The sequence below is a fragment of the Arachis hypogaea genome, chromosome 14, assembly GCF_003086295.3.
Source record: "Arachis hypogaea cultivar Tifrunner chromosome 14, arahy.Tifrunner.gnm2.J5K5, whole genome shotgun sequence".
Taxonomy (NCBI): Eukaryota; Viridiplantae; Streptophyta; class Magnoliopsida; order Fabales; family Fabaceae; genus Arachis; species Arachis hypogaea.
In genome coordinates this window covers 20,770,631-20,793,216 of record NC_092049.1, presented here as the reverse complement: position 1 = coordinate 20,793,216, position 22,586 = coordinate 20,770,631, and the positions used below count along the sequence as shown (strand labels likewise).

The 22,586-nt window shown below is 36.8% G+C and overlaps 1 protein-coding gene across 1 annotated transcript; it reads left to right on the top strand.

Annotated features, from left to right (window-relative positions):
• Window positions 1–3,029: 3,029 nt before the first annotated feature.
• On the top strand, window positions 3,030–5,229 carry LOC140178832 (transcription factor TGA2.3-like). Its single transcript, XM_072216088.1, has 5 exons — window positions 3,030–3,407; window positions 3,510–3,590; window positions 3,692–3,751; window positions 3,853–3,930; window positions 4,023–5,229. Exons 1-4 carry the CDS (start codon window positions 3,369–3,371, stop codon window positions 3,904–3,906), a joined length of 234 nt encoding a protein of 77 aa, XP_072072189.1. The 5' UTR covers window positions 3,030–3,368; the 3' UTR covers window positions 3,907–3,930; window positions 4,023–5,229.
• Window positions 5,230–22,586: the final 17,357 nt, after the last annotated feature.

Below are 22,586 nucleotides of genomic sequence, written 5' to 3'. Positions count from 1 at the left end.
AAAACTAGTTATTACAGACAGAAATTTTCGACGAATTTTATCCCACAGAAATACAGACGGAAATTCAGAGGGATTTTTTGTCAGAAAAAAAATGAATTAGCATAAATTACAAACGGAAAAGAAAATCCGTCGATAATTCCGTCATAAAAATTAATTTTTTTCTATGAAAAATAATTACAGACGGAAAATAGTTAATATTTCCGTCGGAAATGTTGATATTTTAGGTTTTGATCGTTGGGGTTAAGTTTATTCCCGAGCTCCATTCATTCACAGCACACAAATCAAACCTAGCATTCCCCACAGCGCCACCGCCGACGAGCTTCTTCTTCTCCTTTCCTCACCCACAGCGCCACCGCCGGCCACCCTAACCGCCGCAGCTATTTTCTCCTTCTTCTCCTCTTCTTTAAACACTGAACCAGTAGAACACAGCCCATGTCTCTCTCGTTCTTTCTCGTTCGCAGAACAAAGCAAGCTCAAGCTCCACCACCGCCGCGCCTCTCTCTCTCCTTTTATCCCCCTCAGTTTTGGCTCACATATCTTCTCAACGCTATAGCCATCATCTCCTCCAGTCAATGCCGCAGCTACCTTCGCGCAAGCCCTAGCTTCGTGGCGGCCAAAATTGGTTCCACCGTCAGCCGCGGTTCCACTTCTCTCTTTCACCCTGTTCGAACTGTATAGACCTGGGCATCCTTCTTTCCCTCTACCCTGTTTTGATTGTCTCTGCTTCCAGGTTTTGGTTTCAAAATTCTTTTAATTTCTATTGAGTTTAATTAATTTTGTTTAGTTAGTTTGATTTTAGTAATTAGTTTAGTTAGATTTGTTTTCTGATTAGTGGATTTTTAGGTCGTTAAAATAGGATTAGATTAGGTTTTGATTTTGAATAGCTGTGAAATGTTTAAATTGTTAATCTGGATTGCTGTGAATAGCTGTGAAATGTCTAGAACAGAAATTTAATTTAGTTAATGGCTTCTTCTCTGGTAATGCATGCTTCTTCTCGATAGTTTTGCGTTTGAAGTATTAGTAGAATTTTCATTTCACTTATTTGATTATTTGACTGTGTGTGACCCATGAATGCTGAATTTGTTCCCCTTTGGACAAAGTAGTTTTGTTCCCCAGATGCTGGTAATTTATTACTTGTAATGTTTTAATATATATTGGAGAGTAAAGAATATGTGAGGTTTTTTCAATGTGTAGTGTATTCTTGGCCAAAAGCATGCAAAAGTTGTTCTTCCTTGTGGAGCGCTGCTTTCAATTACGTGAACCTGTATTGCTTGTTGGTGAAACGGGTGGAGGGAAGACTATTGTATGCCAGTTACTAAGTGCCTATTTGCAATTGAAGTTACATATTTTGAACTATCATAAGCATACAGAAACATCTTACTTCATTGTGGTACATATTTTTCCCTTCAATTTATTTAGTTTTTAGGACATTTGAGCTCAAATACTATTATTAGCTGTGGTGCTAACTAGAATGATGTCTTCCAGGGATTCCGTCCTCTAAGAGAGAGATCTAGACTGATTTCTAACTATAAAGAGATTGTTGAACAACTGAAGAAGCTAGAGGGATTTAGATACTTTCTTGAAGAGCCCGTGAGTGCTATTTTTCTGTTATTGTTAACCACTTGGTTCAGATGATAAATTTCAAAGTTTTGTTTTAATTATGTAGTAAGAGACCTGAGACCTAGTTTTGCTGTATTCACATTGTTTTCTGCAATAGTTTTATTTTCTGTACCCATTTTTCTTAGTCCAAGTCATTTGTAGCATAAATACTGATTTCTTGTTCTCTTCTATAGTTAGTTTCTTCTGACATAGAGCAAGCTACCTCAACCCTTGATATGCTTAATGGCTATAAAGAAGGTCAAATTTAGATTCCTGATGTAAGCAGGGATGATCTTTGTGCTTTTGAGGAGTTAAAGTTTGAGCTCGATGTCTTGCACAAGAAGTGGCAGAGCATATTTGAATGGCAGGATGGTCCCCTTGTAAAAGCAATGAGAGGGGGTGATCTCTTTCTTGTTGATGAGATATCTTTGGCTGATGATAGTGTACTTAAGAGACTGAATAGTGTGTTGGAGCCAGAAAGGACGCTAGTAAGTTAAGTCATACTGATATTCTGTTTTTAACTTCCTTTTAGACTCATGATGTATCAAGTAGCACCACTTTTTTCTTTATATAGGATTGATGATCACTGTTTTTATGTTCCCTGCAAAGAAAATTAGGTGTGTTTGGTTTGTGTTTTCATTTTCAGTATTTTCTATTTTTAGAATTTTGTGAAAATAAAAGATACCTCTCTAAACCTTTACTAAATGAGCTTGAAGGCATTGCGCTGAAAAGGTACCTTTCTAAGCCTTTACTGTTACAGGATACAAATTTAGATATGCAGATATTTAATATTTGGTTTATTTGATTTATTTACAGAATTTCCAAGCTTAAAAATGCGGGAAACGTAAAGGAAGATTATCATGAAAGGCTCCTGGAAGTTGATAATGCTATGATAAGTTTTTTTTAGGTATATTATCTTGATATATGCAGTTAATTTTGTTAATGGTGTTTATGCCTTTTTTTTCTCCAATCAATTCCATCAGATCAAATTTATATATAGTGTTATTTAGCTTGTATTCATTACATAACTTTTCTTTTCAGTGGTTCAACTAATTACATCCTAGCAGAAGGCTTACTGTGAGAGATCTCATTTCTTAGGTTGACTTTTTGGATGTAATGGAAGAAACCTTAGGTCCTGAATATGCACTTCTTCATGGAATCTTTCTTGTTTTGCTTGATGGATTAAGTCTAAGTATAGCTTGCCACTTATTTTATGCCTTCAACTTTCTCTAATTTCTCATTCAAATATATTATTTCCATGTTGAATATTTTTGTGCTGCTTCTTTTCTTTTAATATGTCTCTGGTGTCGTTTGACTTTTATCCTTTTAAAAATTCCATCTAGTATGACAAGCCTTGAAGGATTATTCTTTTTTTATGTTGGTCTTTCAACAACAGCACTATCATCATGCCTTTGATTTAACCTCAAGTTACTCTCTTTCTCACTCTCTTATCTCTCACTCATTCACTCTCTTATTTATCAAATATCCTCTGCATTATTTTACTATTATTTTCAGCTTCTCCTTCCTTCACTGCCAAGTTGAACAATGTTGATGTTGCCTCAAGTAACTTGCAGTACGGGACATTCAACACCGTATGAACACACTCACACACTCTCTCTTGTAGTTGGATTTCGAAGAACCTTATCTGAAATGTTGTGTTTCTATAGAACCTTGCTTCTTCAGGTTGTTACGTTGAGACAGGGCAACAGCAGCAGCAGCATCATTTGTTCCAGCAGAAGGGGCATTTTGGGACTCGGTCCGAATCATCCATGGCTGACAATAGTCAACAGACCGATGATAAAACCCATGTATCTCTCAAAATTCCTCTGTTTACACAAACAAGTGCATGTTTTGTTTATTCTTTTGAATCTTACATGAGTGTTTCTATTTCTCTTCTCAACTGTGTGTAGTGCAATAATAGGGCCGGAAATGGAGAACTTGTAGTTGTGGACTCCAATGATCAAACTAAGCTTAAACATGAGGATCAAAAGGTTTGTTTCATTGTTTGTGTTCTACTGCTTGTGCTTACTATTTCAATTTCTGTTTCATTGGTAGTACTGATTCTTACATTTTTATATAAACATTTTTCTAGACTCTTCATAGACTGGCTCAGAATTGTGAGGCTGCTAGAAAGATTCGATTGAGGAAGAAGGTAAATTAATTGCTCCCAACCTGATATCTTAGATTGCTCAATTGAACCTAAACTTAAGCCCCCAACCATTGAATGATTGATATGTGTTGGTTTTTCAATAGGCATATGTGCAGCAATTGGAGAATAGTAGAGTTAGGCTTGCACAATTAGAGTAAGAACTTCAACGCGCACGTCAGCAGGTCTTAATTTGATTTTAGAGGTTGTACTGTTTAATATGGTTTTGTTGTTATTTCTGCTTACCATTATGTCCATGGGATGATGTTTCCTTTAGGGTGTATTTGCTGCAACTGGAACTGTGGGGGATCCTACTTGCGCAGTTGTCGGAAATGGTAATGTTTATAAATAAGCCAGAGAATGTTTATCTGAGTTGTGACTGATCTTGTTGATGTCTTGTGGAACAAAATAAAAAATTGTTAGGTTTGTGTATTTTCTGCTGATGGAGAGATTAGAGATGAATGGAAACTTTTCCATTCTAGGTTCCCCTTGCATAAATAATCACTGAATGATAATTAGGCTAATATTTTAGTTATGAAGAGCTAGATAGAATACTTGTTGTCGAGTTCAATGAGCTTCAAAAATTAATCTCTTGGTTTGAAATGTTCATAGATTAGGTGCCTTAGCATTTGATATGGACTATGCGTGCTGGATTAATCACATCAACGGCTGATTAGTGACCTAAGATCAGCCATAAATTCTCAAATGGGTGATAATGAATTGAATCTTCTTATTGATGGTGTCTTGGCACATCCTGATGAACTATTTCAGTTAAAAACCATAGGGGCCAAGGCAGATGTATTTCACATACTTTTCGGAACATGGAAGACACCTGCAGAAAGATGCTTCATGTGGCTAGGTGGATTCCGTTCATCAGAGCTTCTTAAGGTGATTGATCATCCACATTATTGCTCAGAAAAATGAATAATAAGTGCATTTTTCTTACTGTCTATGGAGCAGGCTTATGTGCAGCAATTAGAGTCAAGTAGATTAAAGCTTACACAACTTGAACTCAGGTTCTAAACTTGTATATATTAAAATATATTCCATCAATTATTATGTTATGCTATATAAATTATGCTCTAAGCTCTGGTGAGTTTTTACCAATTCTTATTTCTTTGAAAAAAATAATTTTCCAGTCTTTAGATTTTCTATAATTTTCTTTATATAGATTGGAGGAAAAAATTTCCAATTCAGAGTCAGAAAACCAAGTTCATCGCCAGCAAGCATTGGCTGTATCACCAACTAGAAAAGCTTTGACTACAAGATTAATACCTGAGGCATTACTTCTACTTCAACAACTGACACATAATTTGATAATACTTTTAACTTTATTGTTCCAATTCATGTGAGTAAGTTATTTTTATAAAGTAATTAGATTAATTTGATGAATGAAGTTGTATGAGAGTGGAATGATGTAAATGATATTCATTATATGATGTAAATTATATGACGTAAATAAATTATATTGACTTGCTTGTTTATAGTATTTCTTTTTTCACTTGATAATATGATGAACTTGTTTAAATTTATATTTATTTTATATGAAAACAAGTTTATTTTGCAATGGAAAAATCTAAAAAAAATTCTATTTTACTTTACTGACAAATTTACAGATGAATTTTCTATCTGTATTCAGAGTGTGGGATGATTTTCCAAGGTTTCAATTACAGACGAAAAATCTGTCGGAAAATTTGTGGCCAATTATCGACGAAAAATCCGTCGAAAAATTTGTCTGTAATTACAGACGAAAAATCTGTCGGAAAATTTGTCTGTAATTACAGACGGAAAATCTGTTGGAAAATTCGTCTGTAATTACCGACAAAAAATCCGTCGGAAAGTTTGTCGTCGTCGAGAAATGGATGGAGAATTTACAGAGGGAAAATCCGTCGATAACTGGTAAAAATCCGTCGGTAATTTTCCGACGGAAAAAAATCCGTTGGTAAATAATTTCCGACGAGACTTTTACAGAGGGACAAAATCCGTCGGTAATTTCGTCGGTAACCAAAAATCCGTCTGTAATAAAGACCAAATCTGTCTGTAAATCTGTCTGTATGAAGCAATTTTCTAGTTGTGTAAATTTCACATTTGTTTTATTTATTTTTAGTTTTCTGGGGTGCTGATCTTTTTGGAATTTCACAGATTTCACGTAAATGGAGTCAGCATATTACAATATTTTTGTTCTTTGGGTTTGGAATTTGGTCCTTGAAAGATGCTATATTTGGAGACGGGTGATTGTTCATTCTTTGTTAGTTAATTACTGATAATTTTGTAAGGAATATAAACTTGCAACTGAATAGAAGTTTTTTTTTTCACTCGTGCTTCATGATTTCACCGATAAGGGATGCTGAAGAATTGAGTGAAGCAGAAGCAAAATTGATTTGAAAAAAAGAATTCTGGCAAATTACTTGGTACTATACTGCAATATACCATTTTACTTTTACTAGTGATTTAAGCTACTTATCACTTAAGTTAAAATTAAATGCATGCAAATTTTTTGGCTTTCTTTGTTGATAGGTGTGTCGAACTTATCCATCTATTTAGTCTAACAATCTCTTCATGCTTTTTTATTCCCTCTCTTGTCTCGTTTATTTTGTATTTTTCAGAAGAGCAAGTAATAAGTCTCCTAAACAAACCGTCACTTCAAACAAATCTACTGCCGCCTCTCATGATGATCCATTTTTAGTGTTTGAAACCACTTCACGCGCAGCATCTTTAGAATCATTCTTTGACTCTTTGGAATAGATTGATAAGTGGAATAATTTCAAAGGTACAAGAGACAGCTCGGTGCTTCCCCAATACTAAAACCTCCACCTAAGGCAACAAATGTCACATACTCAAATAAAGATTTTTCTGAATGTTTGAGCTAAAGACTACCACTACCTATCTTTGTTTCTATCATTACTAAGCATTTTTCTTAATTATGTTTTATGCAGTTAATAGCTCAAATGTATCATTGATAGATGAACTTGAGGAATTTGCCATGGGAAAGATGCAGAATAATGCTACCAGAAAGGCCAATATAAATATTGGTGACACTAAACGAAACTTAGCTGCAAAGATAAAAAACAATAAAGGAGTTCCGGCTGCAAGATGAACCAATCAAATGGCATGGACGATCTTGAATCCTTTTTTGGCACAGGTGACGAGCCAGGTGAGTGTAGTTATAGAACATTTTTTCCTTTGCAGATGCTCCATTCTTAGAGATTGCTTTATTCTTCACTAGCCATAACTTTGTTCTATTTCATCTTGCTACAATTGGTGTCGTTCTTGGAGGGATTCTGTAAGTTTATACTCTTAATTTTTCTTTCTATGATTTAGTATCAACCTAATTCTTTAAAGATTTTGATTATTTTTCCTTCTGTCTCCCAAGATGGGATATGTTTTTTGAATATTATGCTGGAATTCTACATAGACATGATTTCTGCAAATATATATATGTAAGCAATATGTTCCATACATGTGAACCAAACACCTTTTCCTCAATAGGAATCAAACATAGTCCAATGTAGCCAAAGTGAAACAATTAGAAGAAGACAAGGGTGATAAATACAAGCATTATGAGAAAATAGTTCAGTCTAATGATACTACTTTCGTATGTGAAACAAGAAAGGAAGATAGTTTTGAGATTCAAGATAACACAGGGGACAAGCATTATGCACTACTACTGTTGTTATCGGAGGAAAGAGTTTAGCATCTCAAATATCTAAAAAAATGGTATTAGTTTCTGTTCCTTTTTATCTACTTAGCTTGTAGAGATTAGGTTGTAATGTGCAATTCTGATTTACCATACTGTTGGTGTAGTATTAAGTTGTGTATGTATGTTATCTAAATGTTTTACTTTAATACTTTTCACGTGGACTGCTTTTCATTATTTTTGGTATCCAATCTTTGGTAAGCACTTTGCCTTTTTTTTTTTTTGAGTGTTTTAAGCGTTTTGTTATTACATACATCTAACCTTTAGTAACCTTGACTATTCTTTTCCTATTATATTCTTTCCAGGCCTTGGGTTGAATACAAAGGTATAATTCCACATAGTGAAATGTAGAATAAGCAAAAGGATTTAAAGTTGGGAGCTAATAATTAATTTTCATAAAAAAAAGTAAATTAAAAACATAATTATCTAATTCAATTAACTTCAATTTGATGATCGTGAATAATGTATTAATTAACATTTTAATTATTTGTATAAACTTGTGTAGTTATGGTTGATCAATGTGCTTAGTAATATGGCTAGTTATGTATCTCTTTTCTTTGCAATGCTCAAAATTAAAAATTTGCTATAAAGTAGTTTTTCAAAAAGTATCTACATGATGCTGTTGTACATTGTGAATACTAATTACTATGATAATTATGACATTTATATTCTCCATTGATTTGATTTGATTGTCTAAATGTATAATAGTAGTTTAGTAGTAGTATGAAATTGTGCAAGTTAAATTTAGTTATTGTAGGTTAAATTCATTTAACTCATGGGGAATTTTATTTTTAATTCATAAACAAAGATCAAATTATAATATTTAAATTTCGTTAAAGTTAAATAATCTTTGATTTGATTGATGTTATTTGTTCAACCAATAATAGTGATTTATACCATTCAGTTTGCTGCAATTTGTTTATTTGAAAATTCAGTTTTTGTGGGGTGAGGGTTTAAACCACCATAAAAATTTAAAAAAACCTCCAAAAAATTTAACTCAGAACCCCACAAAGCAGACAAAGAATCGCCACTAAATTACGCCGTGGGGTTCTATAAAACCGCTACAAATAAGCTCGTGGCACCTCAAATTTTAGAGGTTTGGAAAACTCACACAAACCAAGAAAAAAACCGCCACAAATAAGATTGAATCTTGTAGTGTTCTTTTATTAACTAAACAAATATAAAGATATAAAGTTAGAATTTAATTTTGATGTACTGTCAATGTAAAGTAATTTTACACGTGCATCTAATTACGCAATGTTATGATGCGGGTCAAATGTTGGTTCAAAATTTCTCAAAAGGAATCTCATCACAAATATAGTTCCAAACCAACAAATTAACTTGTGTTAGATTTTAGTTTGTTGTCATAAATTTAATTCAATAAACACCAGGAGTTTTAAATCCCGGGACGTCTCTCAAAGAAATTGCAGTGAGGTGTGCACATCATTGGTTATGAAAAAAAAGGGGTTTGAAAGCAAAAGACAAGAAATTAAATTGAAAGAAAGTAAAGAGCAAACAAAGAAATTCAAGTGCTAAAAGATATCTTGGCAAGGATTGAGAGTTAAAGTTTCCTATCTAAGTCGTGGACCACAAACATGGTAATTAAGAAAAGTTAATCCCACTTTGTCATCCCCAAATATCGGAAAAAAAGTCAAGTAGGGGATTCAATTGATTATGAGGTTTTGATAATTAAAATATAAATAAAACAGAAAATAAGATAGAGATACTTATGTAATTCATTAGTAGGGATTTCAGATAAGCGTCTGGAGATGCTTTGTTGCTTCTAAACTTCTGCTTTTCTACTGCCTTCTTCCAACCATGCTTTACCTCTTTCCATGGCAAGCTGTATGACCCTCTCGGATGAAAACAAATCCATATGCGCTGTCACCGTACGGCTAATCATCTGTTGGTTCCCGCTAGCGTCGGAATAGGACCATTGTCCTTTTGCACACTGTCACTGCGCCCAACATTCGCAAGTTTGAAGCTCGTCACAGTCATCCTTTCCCAGATCCTACTCGGAATACCACAGACAAGGTTTAGACTTTCCGGATCTCAGGAATGCTGCTAATGGTTCGAGCCTATACCACAAAGATACTAATCTCACGGACTCGGTCCGTGTATTAGATATCCAAGAGAGTATACTCCAGCTGTCGTCCAATGACTACGTTGAACATCATGTAGATCGCTTTGTGGTTGTCAGGCACGCGATCTTGGCTAAGCGAGTAACGAAGATTGGGTGATTGTCGTGGGTCACCCCTTCATTCTGACTTAACTGAATTAAGTACGAGAGTATATCTTGGAGAAGAAGTAGGCGTGAATTGGATAGAAAAACAATAGTACTTGTATTAATTCATGAAGAACAGCAGAGCTCCACACCTTAAACTATGGGGTGTAGAAACTCCACCGTAGAAAATACATAAGTGAAAAGAGATCTAGGGATGGCTGTGAGGCCAGCCTCCAAACGTGAACAATGGTCTATGAAAACATAAGATAAAAGGATAAAAGATAAATCCCTAAAAGTAGTTTTTATACTGAACTAGTAACTAGGGTTTACAGAAAATGAGTAACTAAGTGTAGATAGTGCAGAAATCCACTTCCGGGGCCCACTTAGTGTGTGCTTGGGCTGAGCATTGAAGCTTTTTCGTGCATAGGCTGATCCTGGCGTTAAACACCAGCTTTGGTGCCAGTTTGGGCGTTTAACTCCAATTCTGGTGCCAGTTTGGGTGTTTTACGCCAAGATGTTTTAGGCTGTCTTTGAACGCCAGTTTGGGCCATCAAATCTCGGGCAAAGTATAAACTATTATATATTTCTGGAAAGCCTAGAATGTCTACTTTTCAAAGCAATTGAGAGCACGTCAATTGGGCTTCTGTAGCTCTAGAAAATCCACTTTGAGTGCAGGAAGGTCAGAATCCAACAGCATCTGCAGTCCTTTTTCAGCCTCTGAATCAGATTTTTGCTCAGGTCCCTCAATTTCAGCCAGAAAATATCTGAAATCACAGAAAAACACACAAACTCATAGTAAAGTCTAGAAATATGATTTTTGAATAAAAAATAATAAAAATATAATAAAAAGTAACTAAAACATACTAAAAACTATGTAAAAACAATGCCAAAAAGGGTATAAATTATCTGCTCATCACAACACCAAACTTAAATTGTTGCTTGTCCCCAAGCAACTGAAAACAAAATAGGATAAAAAGAAGAGAATATACAATGAATTCCAAACTTATCAATGAAGATTAGCTTCAATTAGATGAGAGGGACTTGTAGCCTTTTTGCTTCTGAATAGTTTTGGCATCTCACTTTATCCTTTGAAGTTCAGAATGATTGGCATCTATAGGAACTCAGAATTCAGATTGTGTTATTGATTCTCTTAGTTTAGTATGTTGATTCTTGAACACAACTACTTTATGAGTGTTGGCTGTGACCCTAAGCATTTTGTTTTCCTGTATTAACACCAGATACATAAATGCCACAGACATATAATTGAGTGAACCTTTTTCAGATTATGACTCAGCTTTGCTAGAGTCCCCAGTTAGAGGTGTCCAGAGCTCTTAAGCGCACTCTTTTTTTTTTTTGCTTTGGACCACGACTTTAACCGCTCAGTCTCAAGCTTTTCACTTGACACCTTCACGCCACAAGCACGTTGTTAGGGACAGCTTGGTTTAGCCGCTTAGACCAGGATTTTATTCCTTTGGGGCCCTCCTATCCATTAATGCTCAAAGCCTTGGATCTTTTTTACCCTTGCCTTTTGGTTTAAAGGGCTATTGGCTTTTTCTGCTTGCTTTTTCTTTTTCTTTCTTCTTCTTTTTTTTTCGCAAGCTTTGTCTATTCACTGCTTTTTCTTGCTTCAAGAATCAATTTTATGATTTTTCAGATTATCAATAACATTTCTCCTTTTCATTATTATTTCAAGAGCCAACAATTTTAACATTCATAAACAACAAATTCAAAAATATGCATTGTTCAAGCATTCATTTAGAAACAAAAGGTGTTGCCACCACATCAAAATAATTAAACTAATTTCAAGATAGAATTCGAAATCATGTACTTCTTGTTCTTTTACAATTAAAAACATTTTTCATTTAAGAAAGGTGATGGATTCATAGGACATTCATAGCTTTAAGACATAGACACTAGACACTAATGATCATGTAATAAAGACACAAACATAGATAAAACATAAAGCATAATTTTTGAAAAACTGAAAAATAAGAACAAGGAAATTAAAGAACGGGTCCACCTTAGTGATGGCGGCTAGTTCTTCCTCTTGAAGATTTTATGGAGTGCTTGAGCTCCTCAATGTCTCTTCCTTGCCTTTTCTGCTCCTCCCTCATGGCTCTTTGGTCTTCTCTAATTTCATGGAGGAGGAGGGAATGCTCTTAGTGCTCCATCCTTAGTTGTCCCATGTTGGAACTCAATTCTCCTAAGCAGGTATTGATTTGCTCCCAATAGTTTTGTGGAGGAAAGTGCATCCCTTGAGGCATCTCAGGAATTTCATGATGAGGAATTTCCTCATGCTCTTGTTGAGGTCCATGAGTGGGCTCTCTTGTTTGCTCCATTCTTTTCTTAGTGATGGGTTTGTCCTCTTCAATGAGGATATCTCTCTCTATGGCAATTCCGGCTGAATTGCATAGGTGACAAATGAGATGAGGAAAGGCTAACCTTGCCAAAGTGGAAGACTTGTCCGCCACCTTGTAGAGTTCTAGGGATATGATCTCATGAACTTCTACTTCTTCTCTATTCATGATACTATGGATCATGATAGCCCGGTCTATTGTGACTTCAGACTGGTTGCTAGTAGGAATTATAGAGCGTTGGATAAACTCCAACCATCCCCTAGCCACGGGTTTGAGGTCAAGCCTTTTTAGTTGAACCGGCTTGCCTCTTGAATCTCTCTTCCATTGAGCGCCTTCCACACAAATGTCCCAAAGGACTTGGTCCAACCTTTGATCAAAGTTGACCCTTCTAGTGAAAGGGTAAGGATCTCCTTGCATCATTGGCAAGTTGAATGCTAGCCTCACATTTTCCGGACTGAAATCCAAGTATTTCTCCCGAACCATTGTGAGCCAATTCTTTGGGTTCGGGTTCACACCTTGGTCATGGTTTCTAGTGATCCATGCATTAGCATAGAACTCTTGAACCATTAAGATCCCGACTTGTTGAATGGGGTTGGTGAGAATTTCCCAACCTCTCCTTCGAATCTCATGTCGGATCTCCGGATATTCACTCTTTTTTGGCTTGAAGGGGACCTCGGGGATCACCTTTTATTTGGCCACAACTTTATAGATGTGGTCTTGATGCACCTTTGAGATGAATCTCTCCATCTTCCATGACTCGGAGGTTGAAGCAATTGCCTTCCATTTCCTCTTTCTAGAGGTTTCTCCGGCCTTAGGTGCCATTAATGGGTATGGAAAAACAAAAATCTTAGCTTTTCCCACACCAAATTTAGAATGTTTGCTCGTCCTCGAGCAAAAGAAGAAAGAAATGAGTAGAAGAAGAAGAAGAAATGAAGGAGATGGAGGTGGGGAGAGGGTTCGGCCAAGTGGGGTGTAATATGTATGATGTGTGAAATTGAAAGTGGTAAGGAGTGGTATTTATAGGGTAAGGGAGAGAGGGTAGCCGTGTATGAGGGGTTGGGTTTGGGAGGAGTTATTGATGGGATTGGTCAAGGGTGTTTGGAGAAGAGTGTTATGGAAAGGTGTGAAGAGGAGAGAAGAAGAGGTGGGATAGGTGGGGATCCTATGGGGCCCACATATCCTGAGGTGTCAAGGAGTTTGAGTCCCTGCACCATTCTGGCGTTCAAATGCCCATTGTGTGCCAAATCTGGCGTTTAACGCCAGCTCTAATACCTTTCCTGGCGTTAAACGCCAGTTGATGCGTGAGCATCTTTCCTATCTTTTCCTAGTGAATTTGCATCTAACTTGTTGAGTTTAATTAAGAATTAATTATATTTTACCCACTATGGATGCTATTTTGAGTTTTGTGCAATTTTATTCATTTTAGGTAGCATTCGGATGGATTTGATGAAGTTTCTGCAGAGAAAGAGAAGAAACCAAGGAGATGACCAGCGAATACCGATGCGGACGCATGGCTCACGCGACCGCGCAGAATAGAGGAAATCGCAATGACGCGAACGCGTGGACTGGAATTTGCACAAATGACGCGAACGCGTGACCAACGCGTACGCGTCACATGCGCCACGTGCAGAAAACGCAGAAAAACGCTGGGGGCGAATTTTGGGCTGTTTTAACCCAGTTCTTAGCCCAGAAAACACAGATTAGAAGCTGCAGAATGGACAAATCAAGTGGTCCCTACCCATCAGCTGAAGACTTGTTAATTAATTCGAATTTAAATTCAAATCTTATTTTAGAAAAAGATATTAATTTAATTTTAATTTTAGAAATTTGATTTTTAAATTATTAGGATTAGTTATAAAAGGGATCCCAACAGGGTGGTTCCTGAACATAGCAGAACATATTCCACAACATTATTCTATACAAATTTACATTCCATATTCCATGAGCAACTAATCCTCCATTGTTAAGGTTAGGAGCTCTGTTTATTTGTATGGATTTATTCGTTTGATCTTTCTAATTTAATCCATGTTTTGATTTATATTTCAATAATTATTTTCGTTCTTTAATTTATGAATTTGGGTGGAACGGAAGTATGACCCATGTTCTAATCGAGTTCTTGTAAAACTTGGAAAAGCTCTTTACTTGAACGATAGCTTGAAAACATATTATATTGAATTTCTAATTGTTTGTATTTAACGGGATACGTGACATATAATCCCCTTATTTTTGGATAATTAGGATTCTTTTGGCATATAAACTAGAAATTGAGCCTCACCCTCTAATTGGAACTAATTGACCAAGGAATTAGCGATTAATAAATTTTAGAGGAGACTAGGAAGGTCTAAAGAAGTAGGGTCTAGTCACATAGTTTGCCATGAAATTAAATCTTGCATGATTAAAATAGTTAGTAAGAAAAATAAATCCGGATAGATAGATAACTCTAAAGCTTTAACTGCTTTCTCAATATTTTATTCCTCACCTATTCACCTGCCTGTCTTCAAACTCTTCTTTATTGTTTAATGCTTTTGAACTCTCAATTACTCTTTTCTGTTTGTCTAACTAAGCCTATGTTAGTGGGTTATAAATACCGCACCAAGTTTTTGGCGCCGTTACCAGAGATTGACTATGATTAACAACTATTAGTTGTTTGATTATTTAGATTAGGTGTTTCGATTTTAATTAGTTTTATTTTATTATTAATAATTTTTATTTTTTATTTTTGTTTATTTTTCTTCCCGTAATATTTAATTTTTTTTTCTTTTCTTTGTTCTTTCGTTAGCATCCCCCCACCCCATTTTCCTTTTTTATTTTTTTTTACTTTCGTTCTTTTTTTTTATTTTTTTTGTTTTCACTTTCGTTTTGTTTTATTTTATTAGTTTTATTTAATCCATTTTTTATTTATTTCTTTTCAAACCTTCTGTCGTTTTTTTTAATTATTTTATTTTATTTCATTTTCGTTTTCTTTCTTTATATATTCAGTTTTCCTTAGTTTTAATTTTATTTCTTTTAGTTTTAATTTTATTTTAATTCTGTTTTATTAATAAAATTTTTTTTAATATTTTAGTATTAATATTTTTTCTTTAATTTCTGAAATTAAATTTGGTGTTACCCAGTTAATTTTATTTTAATCTTGCTGTTTATTTTTTCTTTTAAATTTTTGAATTTTTTTAGTATTTTTATTTTATTATTTTACACAGGTTACCTCACAGGAACTTCTCTGCACTCTGACGTAGAGAGTCCCATTTTTTCTTGTTTTCTACTTGTGTATGCGCAGGAACAGAGACAAAAAACATCTCTTAGACTTTTATCCTGAATCTGAAAGAACTTTCAGGCGACGTTTACAACAAGCAAGACTTTGCAAGACTACAGAATCCACTATGGCAAATAATAACGCTAATGCCAATGTAATAAATCCGAATGGGGATGATCAACAGAGGAGAGTGCTTGGCTCTTATTCTACTCCTACTGCAGATCTTTATGGAAAGAGCATTGTGGTGCCTCCTATAACTGCAAACAACTTTGAGTTAAAGCCACAATTGGTCACCCTGGTGCAACAAAATTGCCAGTATCATGATCTTCCTCACGAAGACCCGAATCAATTTATATATGATTTTCTACAGATATGTGATACTGTGAAGACAAATAGAGTGAACCCAGATGTGTACAAACTCATGCTTTTCCCGTTTGCTCTGAGGGATAAAGCAAAGCTATGGCTAGATTCACAACCAAAGGAGAGTCTGAATACTTGGGACAAGGTTGTTACAGAGTTTCTCACTAAATTTTTCCCACCAAAGAAGCTGACTAAGCTTAGGTTAGAGGTTCAGACCTTCAGACAGAAGGAGGGAGAAACACTTTATGAAGTCTGGGAGAGATACAAGCTACTGACTAGGCAATGCCCTCCGGACATGTTCTCCAAATGGACCCAACTGGATATCTTTTATGAAGGCTTGGGTGAGATGTCCAAGATGAGCTTAGATACCTCTGCAGGTGGTTCAATACACAAGAAGAAGACACCAGAGGAGACTATTGAACTTATTGAATTGGTTGCAAGCAACCAATATTTATACTCATCTAACAGGAATCCTGTGAACTCTAAGACTCCTCAGAAGAGAGGCGTGTTGGAGGTAGAAGCTGTTAATGCTCTTCTTGCTCAGAACAAGCTGATGTCTCAACAGATAAATCTACTTACTCAACAGATGGGTGACATGCAAGTCTCAGCCATCAACACTCAAAATCCACCCCAAGAAATCTCCTATGATATGGCAGGTAATTTTGTTCAAAATGATAATCATGATTATGCTCAACCTTCTTATGAACAGGTGAATTACATGGGGAGTGGCCCTAGGAATCCCAACAATGATCCATATTCTAAGACATACAACTAGGGATGGAGAAATCACCCAAACTTTGGGTGGAGGGACCAACCTCAGAGACCTCAGAACTTCAACAATAGTTCTCAGGGCTGTTTCCAGCAAAACAATGATTTGGAAGCAATATTGACAGATTTTAGATAGGAAACCAGAGCATCCATCAAGAACCTGGAGATTCAAATGGGTGAATTAGCCACAAAGGTTAATGAAATTGATCAGAGGACCACTAATAGCCTTCCTGGTAACACAATTCCAAATCCAAGAGAGGAATGCAAGGCTATCACTGTAATAAGTGAACAAGTGGCAAGTACGGAAGTACAAGTTATACAGGAAACCAGAGCCTCTATTAGAAACTTAGAGGTGCTAGTGGGCCAACTGAGAAAGCAATTACTTGAGAGGTCTGCAAGTACATTTCAAGAGGATACAGTGGTGAACCCGGGAGAAGATTGCAAGGCTATTCAATTGAGAAGTGGTAAAGTAGCTGGCTCTGAGACCAAGGCCAATGAAGAGCTAGTTGAAAAGAAAGCTCCAGAGGAGAAGAAGGGAGAAGTGGAGCACACCCCTCCAAAGCGTGCAGACAACCCATTCCCAGACTCTGTTGACACTTATCCTACATTGCCAAAGGCTCCTGAGTACAAGCCTAAAATGCCATATCCTCAGAGACTTCAAAAGAAGACCAAGGACAAACAGTTTTCAAAGTTCCTGGAAGTCTTTAGGAAGTTGCAAATCAATATTCCTTTTGCTGAGGTTTTGGAACAAATGCCCCTTTATGCCAAGTTCATGAAGGAGCTGTTGTTAAAGAAGAAGCCTTTAAAGGGAAATGAGATAGTGGTCCTGACTAAAGAATGCAGTGTCATCATTCAGAATAACTTACCAAAGAAGATGCCAGATCCAGGGAGCTTTCAAATTCCATGCACCATCGGGAGTACAACCTTTGAGAAAACGTTATGTGATCTGGGAGCAAGCATCAATTTAATGCCCTTGTCTGTGATGAAGAAGCTGCAGATCCAAGAGGCACAACCCACAAAGATAGCATTACAGATGGCGGACAAATCTATGAAGCCTGCATACGGATTAGTGGAGAATATCTTGGTCAAAGTGGGTAACTTCTTCCTCCCAGCAGATTTTGTGATTCTTGATACAGGGGAGGATGAGAATGCCTCTATAATTCTAGGAAGACCATTCCTAGCCACTGGAAGAGCTCTGATTGATGTAGAAGTGGGTGAATTAGTGCTTAGAGTGCATAATGAGCAACTGGTCTTTCATGTCTTCAAAGATGTACATTCAACAGGTGAAGAAGAGAGGTGCATGCAGGCTGAGCTTATTGATCCAAACCTTCAAGAACTCCCTGATGATGCACAGCAGAATTTGCAACTCAAACCTCCTGTGGTGACAACCGATAAAATTCCGCCTGACATCAAACCTAAGTTTGGTGTTGGAACTACATCATCCACCAAGGAGGAGGTCCCCAAAAAGAAAAAAAATATCCAGAGGATGGAGAAACAAAAAGATCCCCACTGAAGGTTTCTCCCCAGGAATGAAGGTGGTGTTGACCAGCAATCCAGCATGGGTTTATACAGTAATCAGAATCCTCTCTGGAGCATATTGAGCTACGTTATGGAGAAACAGGAAAGAAGTACAAAGTAAGGGGTGAAGAGCTGAGCCCCTATGATCCTCCTCCTTAGAGGAGCTTACCGTCAAGCTAGTGACGATAAAGAAGCGCTTGTCGGGAGGCAACCCGATAATTTCGTATCCTAAGCTATTTTTTGTAATAGTCATTTTCTTAGTTACTTTATTTTATTTTTATTGAGTTCTTACAAATTTTCTGATCATGCAGCTATGTTCTTCCAGGAACCGAACACCTCAAGCTATATTTCAAAAAAAAAAAAAAAGCGGGCAAGGCACACGACGCGCAAGCGTCATTGACGCGAACGCGTCAATCATGTGTGCGTAAAAAATAAAAATTGACAGAGAGTTTCGCGGGAGTGGTGCTGGATTCATGCCTTTCGCAAAAACGATCCCACGCGAACACGTACCCCACGCGTTCACGTCGTTTGTGATTTTCGCCATTCACGCGGGCGCGTCACCGACGAGAACGTGTGACCTGCAAATTCGACGTAAAAGAGCGTTTAGGCAGAGAGTTGTGCCGGCTTGGGGCAAGAAGTGTGCTACAAGCACAAATTTGGTCACGCGGACGCGTGACTGATGTGTTCGCGTCAGTTGCACATACGGCCATCCACACAAGCGCGTGCAAGACGCGAACGCATCGTATGAGAATTTGGCTCCCAAGCCATGCGAACAGAAAGTCACACGGGCGCGCGGCTGGCTTCGCGCGAATCGCACAAAATCCAGGGCACGCGGACGTGTGCCTGACGCTAACGCGTCATTATGAAGAATGCGCGACGTATGCGATCGCGTGCTGTACGCGAATGCGTCGTTTGCGCCACCCAGTTTTCTTTCTCTCTCTCTCTCCCAATCCCTATTCTCTCTGTTCTTTTATCCTTTCCTTTTTCTTTCATAATAATATTTGTCTCTTTCTATTTTCAATTCTTCTTTGCTTGAGGACAAGCAAACCTTTAAGTTTGATGTTGACACTTCGCTTAAGGGTTTTCTGTTTATTCCTATGGCACCAAAAGGGAGGCGAATCATCTTCACAAAGGAGCACAACCTGAAGAATAAAATGACCGCTCAGATAACTAAGGTGGTTGAGTTCCTTTCATTTTTTTTCCTTCCCGCTTTTATTATGTATGTTCCGGTTTTCTGCTAGTTTGCTTTGTTTGCTGCATGATCCTTTATTAGTAGATTCATAGGTTATAGTTTAATTTTTCTGTTAAGTGCTTTAATTCTGAAAGATGTCTCATGTATTGCCCACTAAGCTTGAAATCAGAAAGAAAGAAGAATAGATGTAGTGCATGAGAATTTGAATTTAATTTTTAGAGTAGTCTCATTTACTTAGATGTGGTGGTATTTTCTGTGATTCTGAATGAATGCTTGAACAGTGCATCTTTTTGATAGTGAAGTTTATGAATGTTAAAATTGTTGGCTCTTGAAAGAATGATGAAAAAGAGAAATGTTATTGATAATCTGAAAAATCATAAAATTGATTCTTGAAGCAAGAAAAAGCAGTGAAAAACACAAAGCTTGCGGAAAAAAAAAAGAAGAAAAAGAAAAAGCAAGCAGAAAAAGCCAATAACCCTTTTAACTAAAAGGCAAGGGTAAAAAGAATCCAAGGCTTTGAGCATTAATGGATAGGAGGGCCTAAAGGAATAAAATCCAGGCCTAAGCGGCTAAATCAAGCTATCCCTAACCATGTGCTTGTAGCGTGAAGGTGTCAAGTGAAAAGCTTGAGACTGAGCAGTTAAAGTCGTGATCCAAAGCAAAAAGAGTGTGCTTAAGAACTCTGGGCATCTCTAACTGGGGACTCCAGCAAAGCTGAGTCACAATCTGAAAAGGTTCACTCAGTTATGTGTCTGTGGCATTTATGTATCCGGTGGTAATACTGGAAAACAAAATGCTTAGGGTCATGGCCAAGACTCATAAAGTAGCTGTGTTCAAGAATCAACATACTAAACTAGGAGAATCAATAACATTATCTGGATTCTGAGTTCCTATGGATGCCAATCATTCTGAACTTCAAAGGATAAAGTGATATGCTAAAACTATTCAGGATTGCAGTTGTAAATCCCACTATAAGAAGAGACATGAGCTTAATCGAACTCTCATTGTCATGCAAATTCACATCCTAAGCTTATATTAGTTTTTGGTTGCTTGAGGACAAGCAACAGTTTAAGTTTGGTGTTGTGATGCGTGAGCATATTTCCTATCTTTTCCTAGTGAATTTGCATCTAACTTGTTGAGTTTAATTAAGAATTAATTATATTTTACCCACTATGGATGCTATTTTGAGTTTTGTGCAATTTTATTCATTTTAGGTAGCATTCGGATGGATTTGATAAAGTTTCTGCAGAGAAAGAGAAGAAACCAAGGAGATGACCAGCGAATACCGACACGGACGCATGGCTCACGCGACCGCGCGGAATGGAGGAAATCGCAATGACGCGATCACGTGCCTGACGGAACGCGTGGACTGGAATCTGCACAAATGACGCGAACGCGTGACCGACACGTACGCGTCACATGCGCCACGTGCAGAAAACGCAGAAAAACGCTGGGGGCGAATTTTGGGCTGTTTTGACTAGTTCTTAGCCCAGAAAACACAGATTAGAAGCTATAGAATGGACAAATCAAGTGGTCCCTACCCATTAGTTGAAGACTTGTTAATTAATTCGAATTTAAATTCAAATCTTATTTTAGAAAAAGATATTATTTTAATTTTAATTTTAGAAATTTGATTTTTAAATTATTAGGATTAGTTATAAAAGGGATCCCAACAGGGTGGTTCCAGAACATAGCAGAACATAGTCCACAACATTATTCCATACAAATTTACATTCCATATTCCATGAGCAACTAATCCTCCATTGTTAAGGTTATGAGCTCTATCTATTTGTATGGATTTATTCGTTTGATCTTTCTAATTTAATCCATGTTTTGATTTATATTTCAATAATTGTTTTCGTTCTTTAATTTATGAATTTGGGTGGAACGGAAGTATGACCCATGTTCTAATCGAGTTCTTGTAAAACATGGAAAATCTCTTTACTTGAATAACAGCTTGAAAATATATTATACTGAATTTCTAATTTTTTGTATTTAACGGGATACGTGACATATAATCCCCTTATTTTTGGATAATTAGGATTCTTTTGGCATATAAACTAGAAATTGAGCCTCACCCTCTAATTGGAACTAATTGACAAAGGAATTGGCGATTGATATATTTTAGAGGAGACTAGGAAGGTCTAAGGAATTAAGGTCTAGTCACATAGTTTGCCATGAAATTAAATCTTGCATGATTAAAATAGTTAGTAAGAAAAATAAATCTGGAAAAATAGATAACTCTGAAGCCTTAACTGTTTTCTCAATATTTTATTCCTCACATATTCATCTGCCTGTCTTCAAACTCTTCTTTATTGTTTAATGGTTTTGAACTCTCAATTACTCTTTTCTGTTTGTCTAACTAAGCCTATCAAATACTATTGTTGCTTAATCCATCAATCCTCATGGGATCGACCCTTACTCACGTAAGGTATTACTTGGTACGACCCGGTGCACTTGCCAGTAAGTTAGTGGGTTATAAATACCGCACCACCAGTCTGCTACCCATTTCTAGCGTTAAACGCCAGCCAGATGCCAGACAACCCTTTCTGGCGTTAAACGCCCAGAGTGCTGCCCATTCTGCTATCCTTACTGGTGTTTAAACGCCAGTAAGCCTGTCCTACAAGGTGTGCTATTTTCATTCTGTTTTTTATTTTTTAGTTATTTTTGTGACTTCACATAATCATCAACCTAAGGAAAACATAAAATAACAATGGAAAATAAATAAATATAATTAAATAACATTGGGTTGCCTCCCAACAAGCGCTTTTTTAATGTCAATAGCTTGACAGTGAGCTCTTAGAGAGCTTCACAGAGATTTATAGCTTAATGATGGCCTCCCAACACCAAACTTAGAAGTTGAGTGTCGGGGCTCTATTTGACTCTGTATTGAGAGAAGCTTTTCATGCTTCCTCTCCATGGTTACAGAAAAAGATCATTAAGCCTAAAACACAAGGTAGTCCTCATTAAATTAAAGGACTAGCTCTCCTCTGTCCACATCAATCACAGCTCTTGCTGTGGCTAGGAAGGGTCTCCCTAGGATGATGGATTCATCCTCATCCTTCCCAGTGTCGAGGATTATGAAATCAGCAGGGATGTACAGGCCTTCAACCTTCACCAAGACATCCTCTACAAGTCCATAAGCCTGTTTCCTTGAATTGTCTGCCATCTCTAGTGAGATTCTTGCAGCTTGCACCTCAAAGATTCCTAGTTTCTCTATTACAGAGAGGGGCATGAGGTTTATCCTTGACCCCAGGTCACACAGAGCCTTCTCAAAGGTCATGGCACCTATGGTACAAGGTATTAAGAACTTTTCAGGATCCTGTTTCTTCTAAGGTAATTTCAGTTGAACCAGATCATTCAGTTCATTGATGAGCAATGGGGGTTCATCCTCCCAAGTCTCATTACCAAATAACTTGGCATTCAGCTTCATGATTACTCCTAGATACTGAGCAACTTGCTCTTCAGCAATATC

Bases quoted from the DNA above. Each gene is read 5' to 3' on its own strand.
- LOC140178832 (XM_072216088.1), top strand. From the start codon at position 3,369: ATGGCTGACAATAGTCAACAGACCGATGATAAAACCCAT. The intron at 3,591-3,691 runs GTTTGTTTCATT...ACATTTTTCTAG, and splicing joins TTAAACATGAGGATCAAAAG to ACTCTTCATAGACTGGCTCA. The intron at 3,752-3,852 runs GTAAATTAATTG...GTTTTTCAATAG, and splicing joins AGATTCGATTGAGGAAGAAG to GCATATGTGCAGCAATTGGA.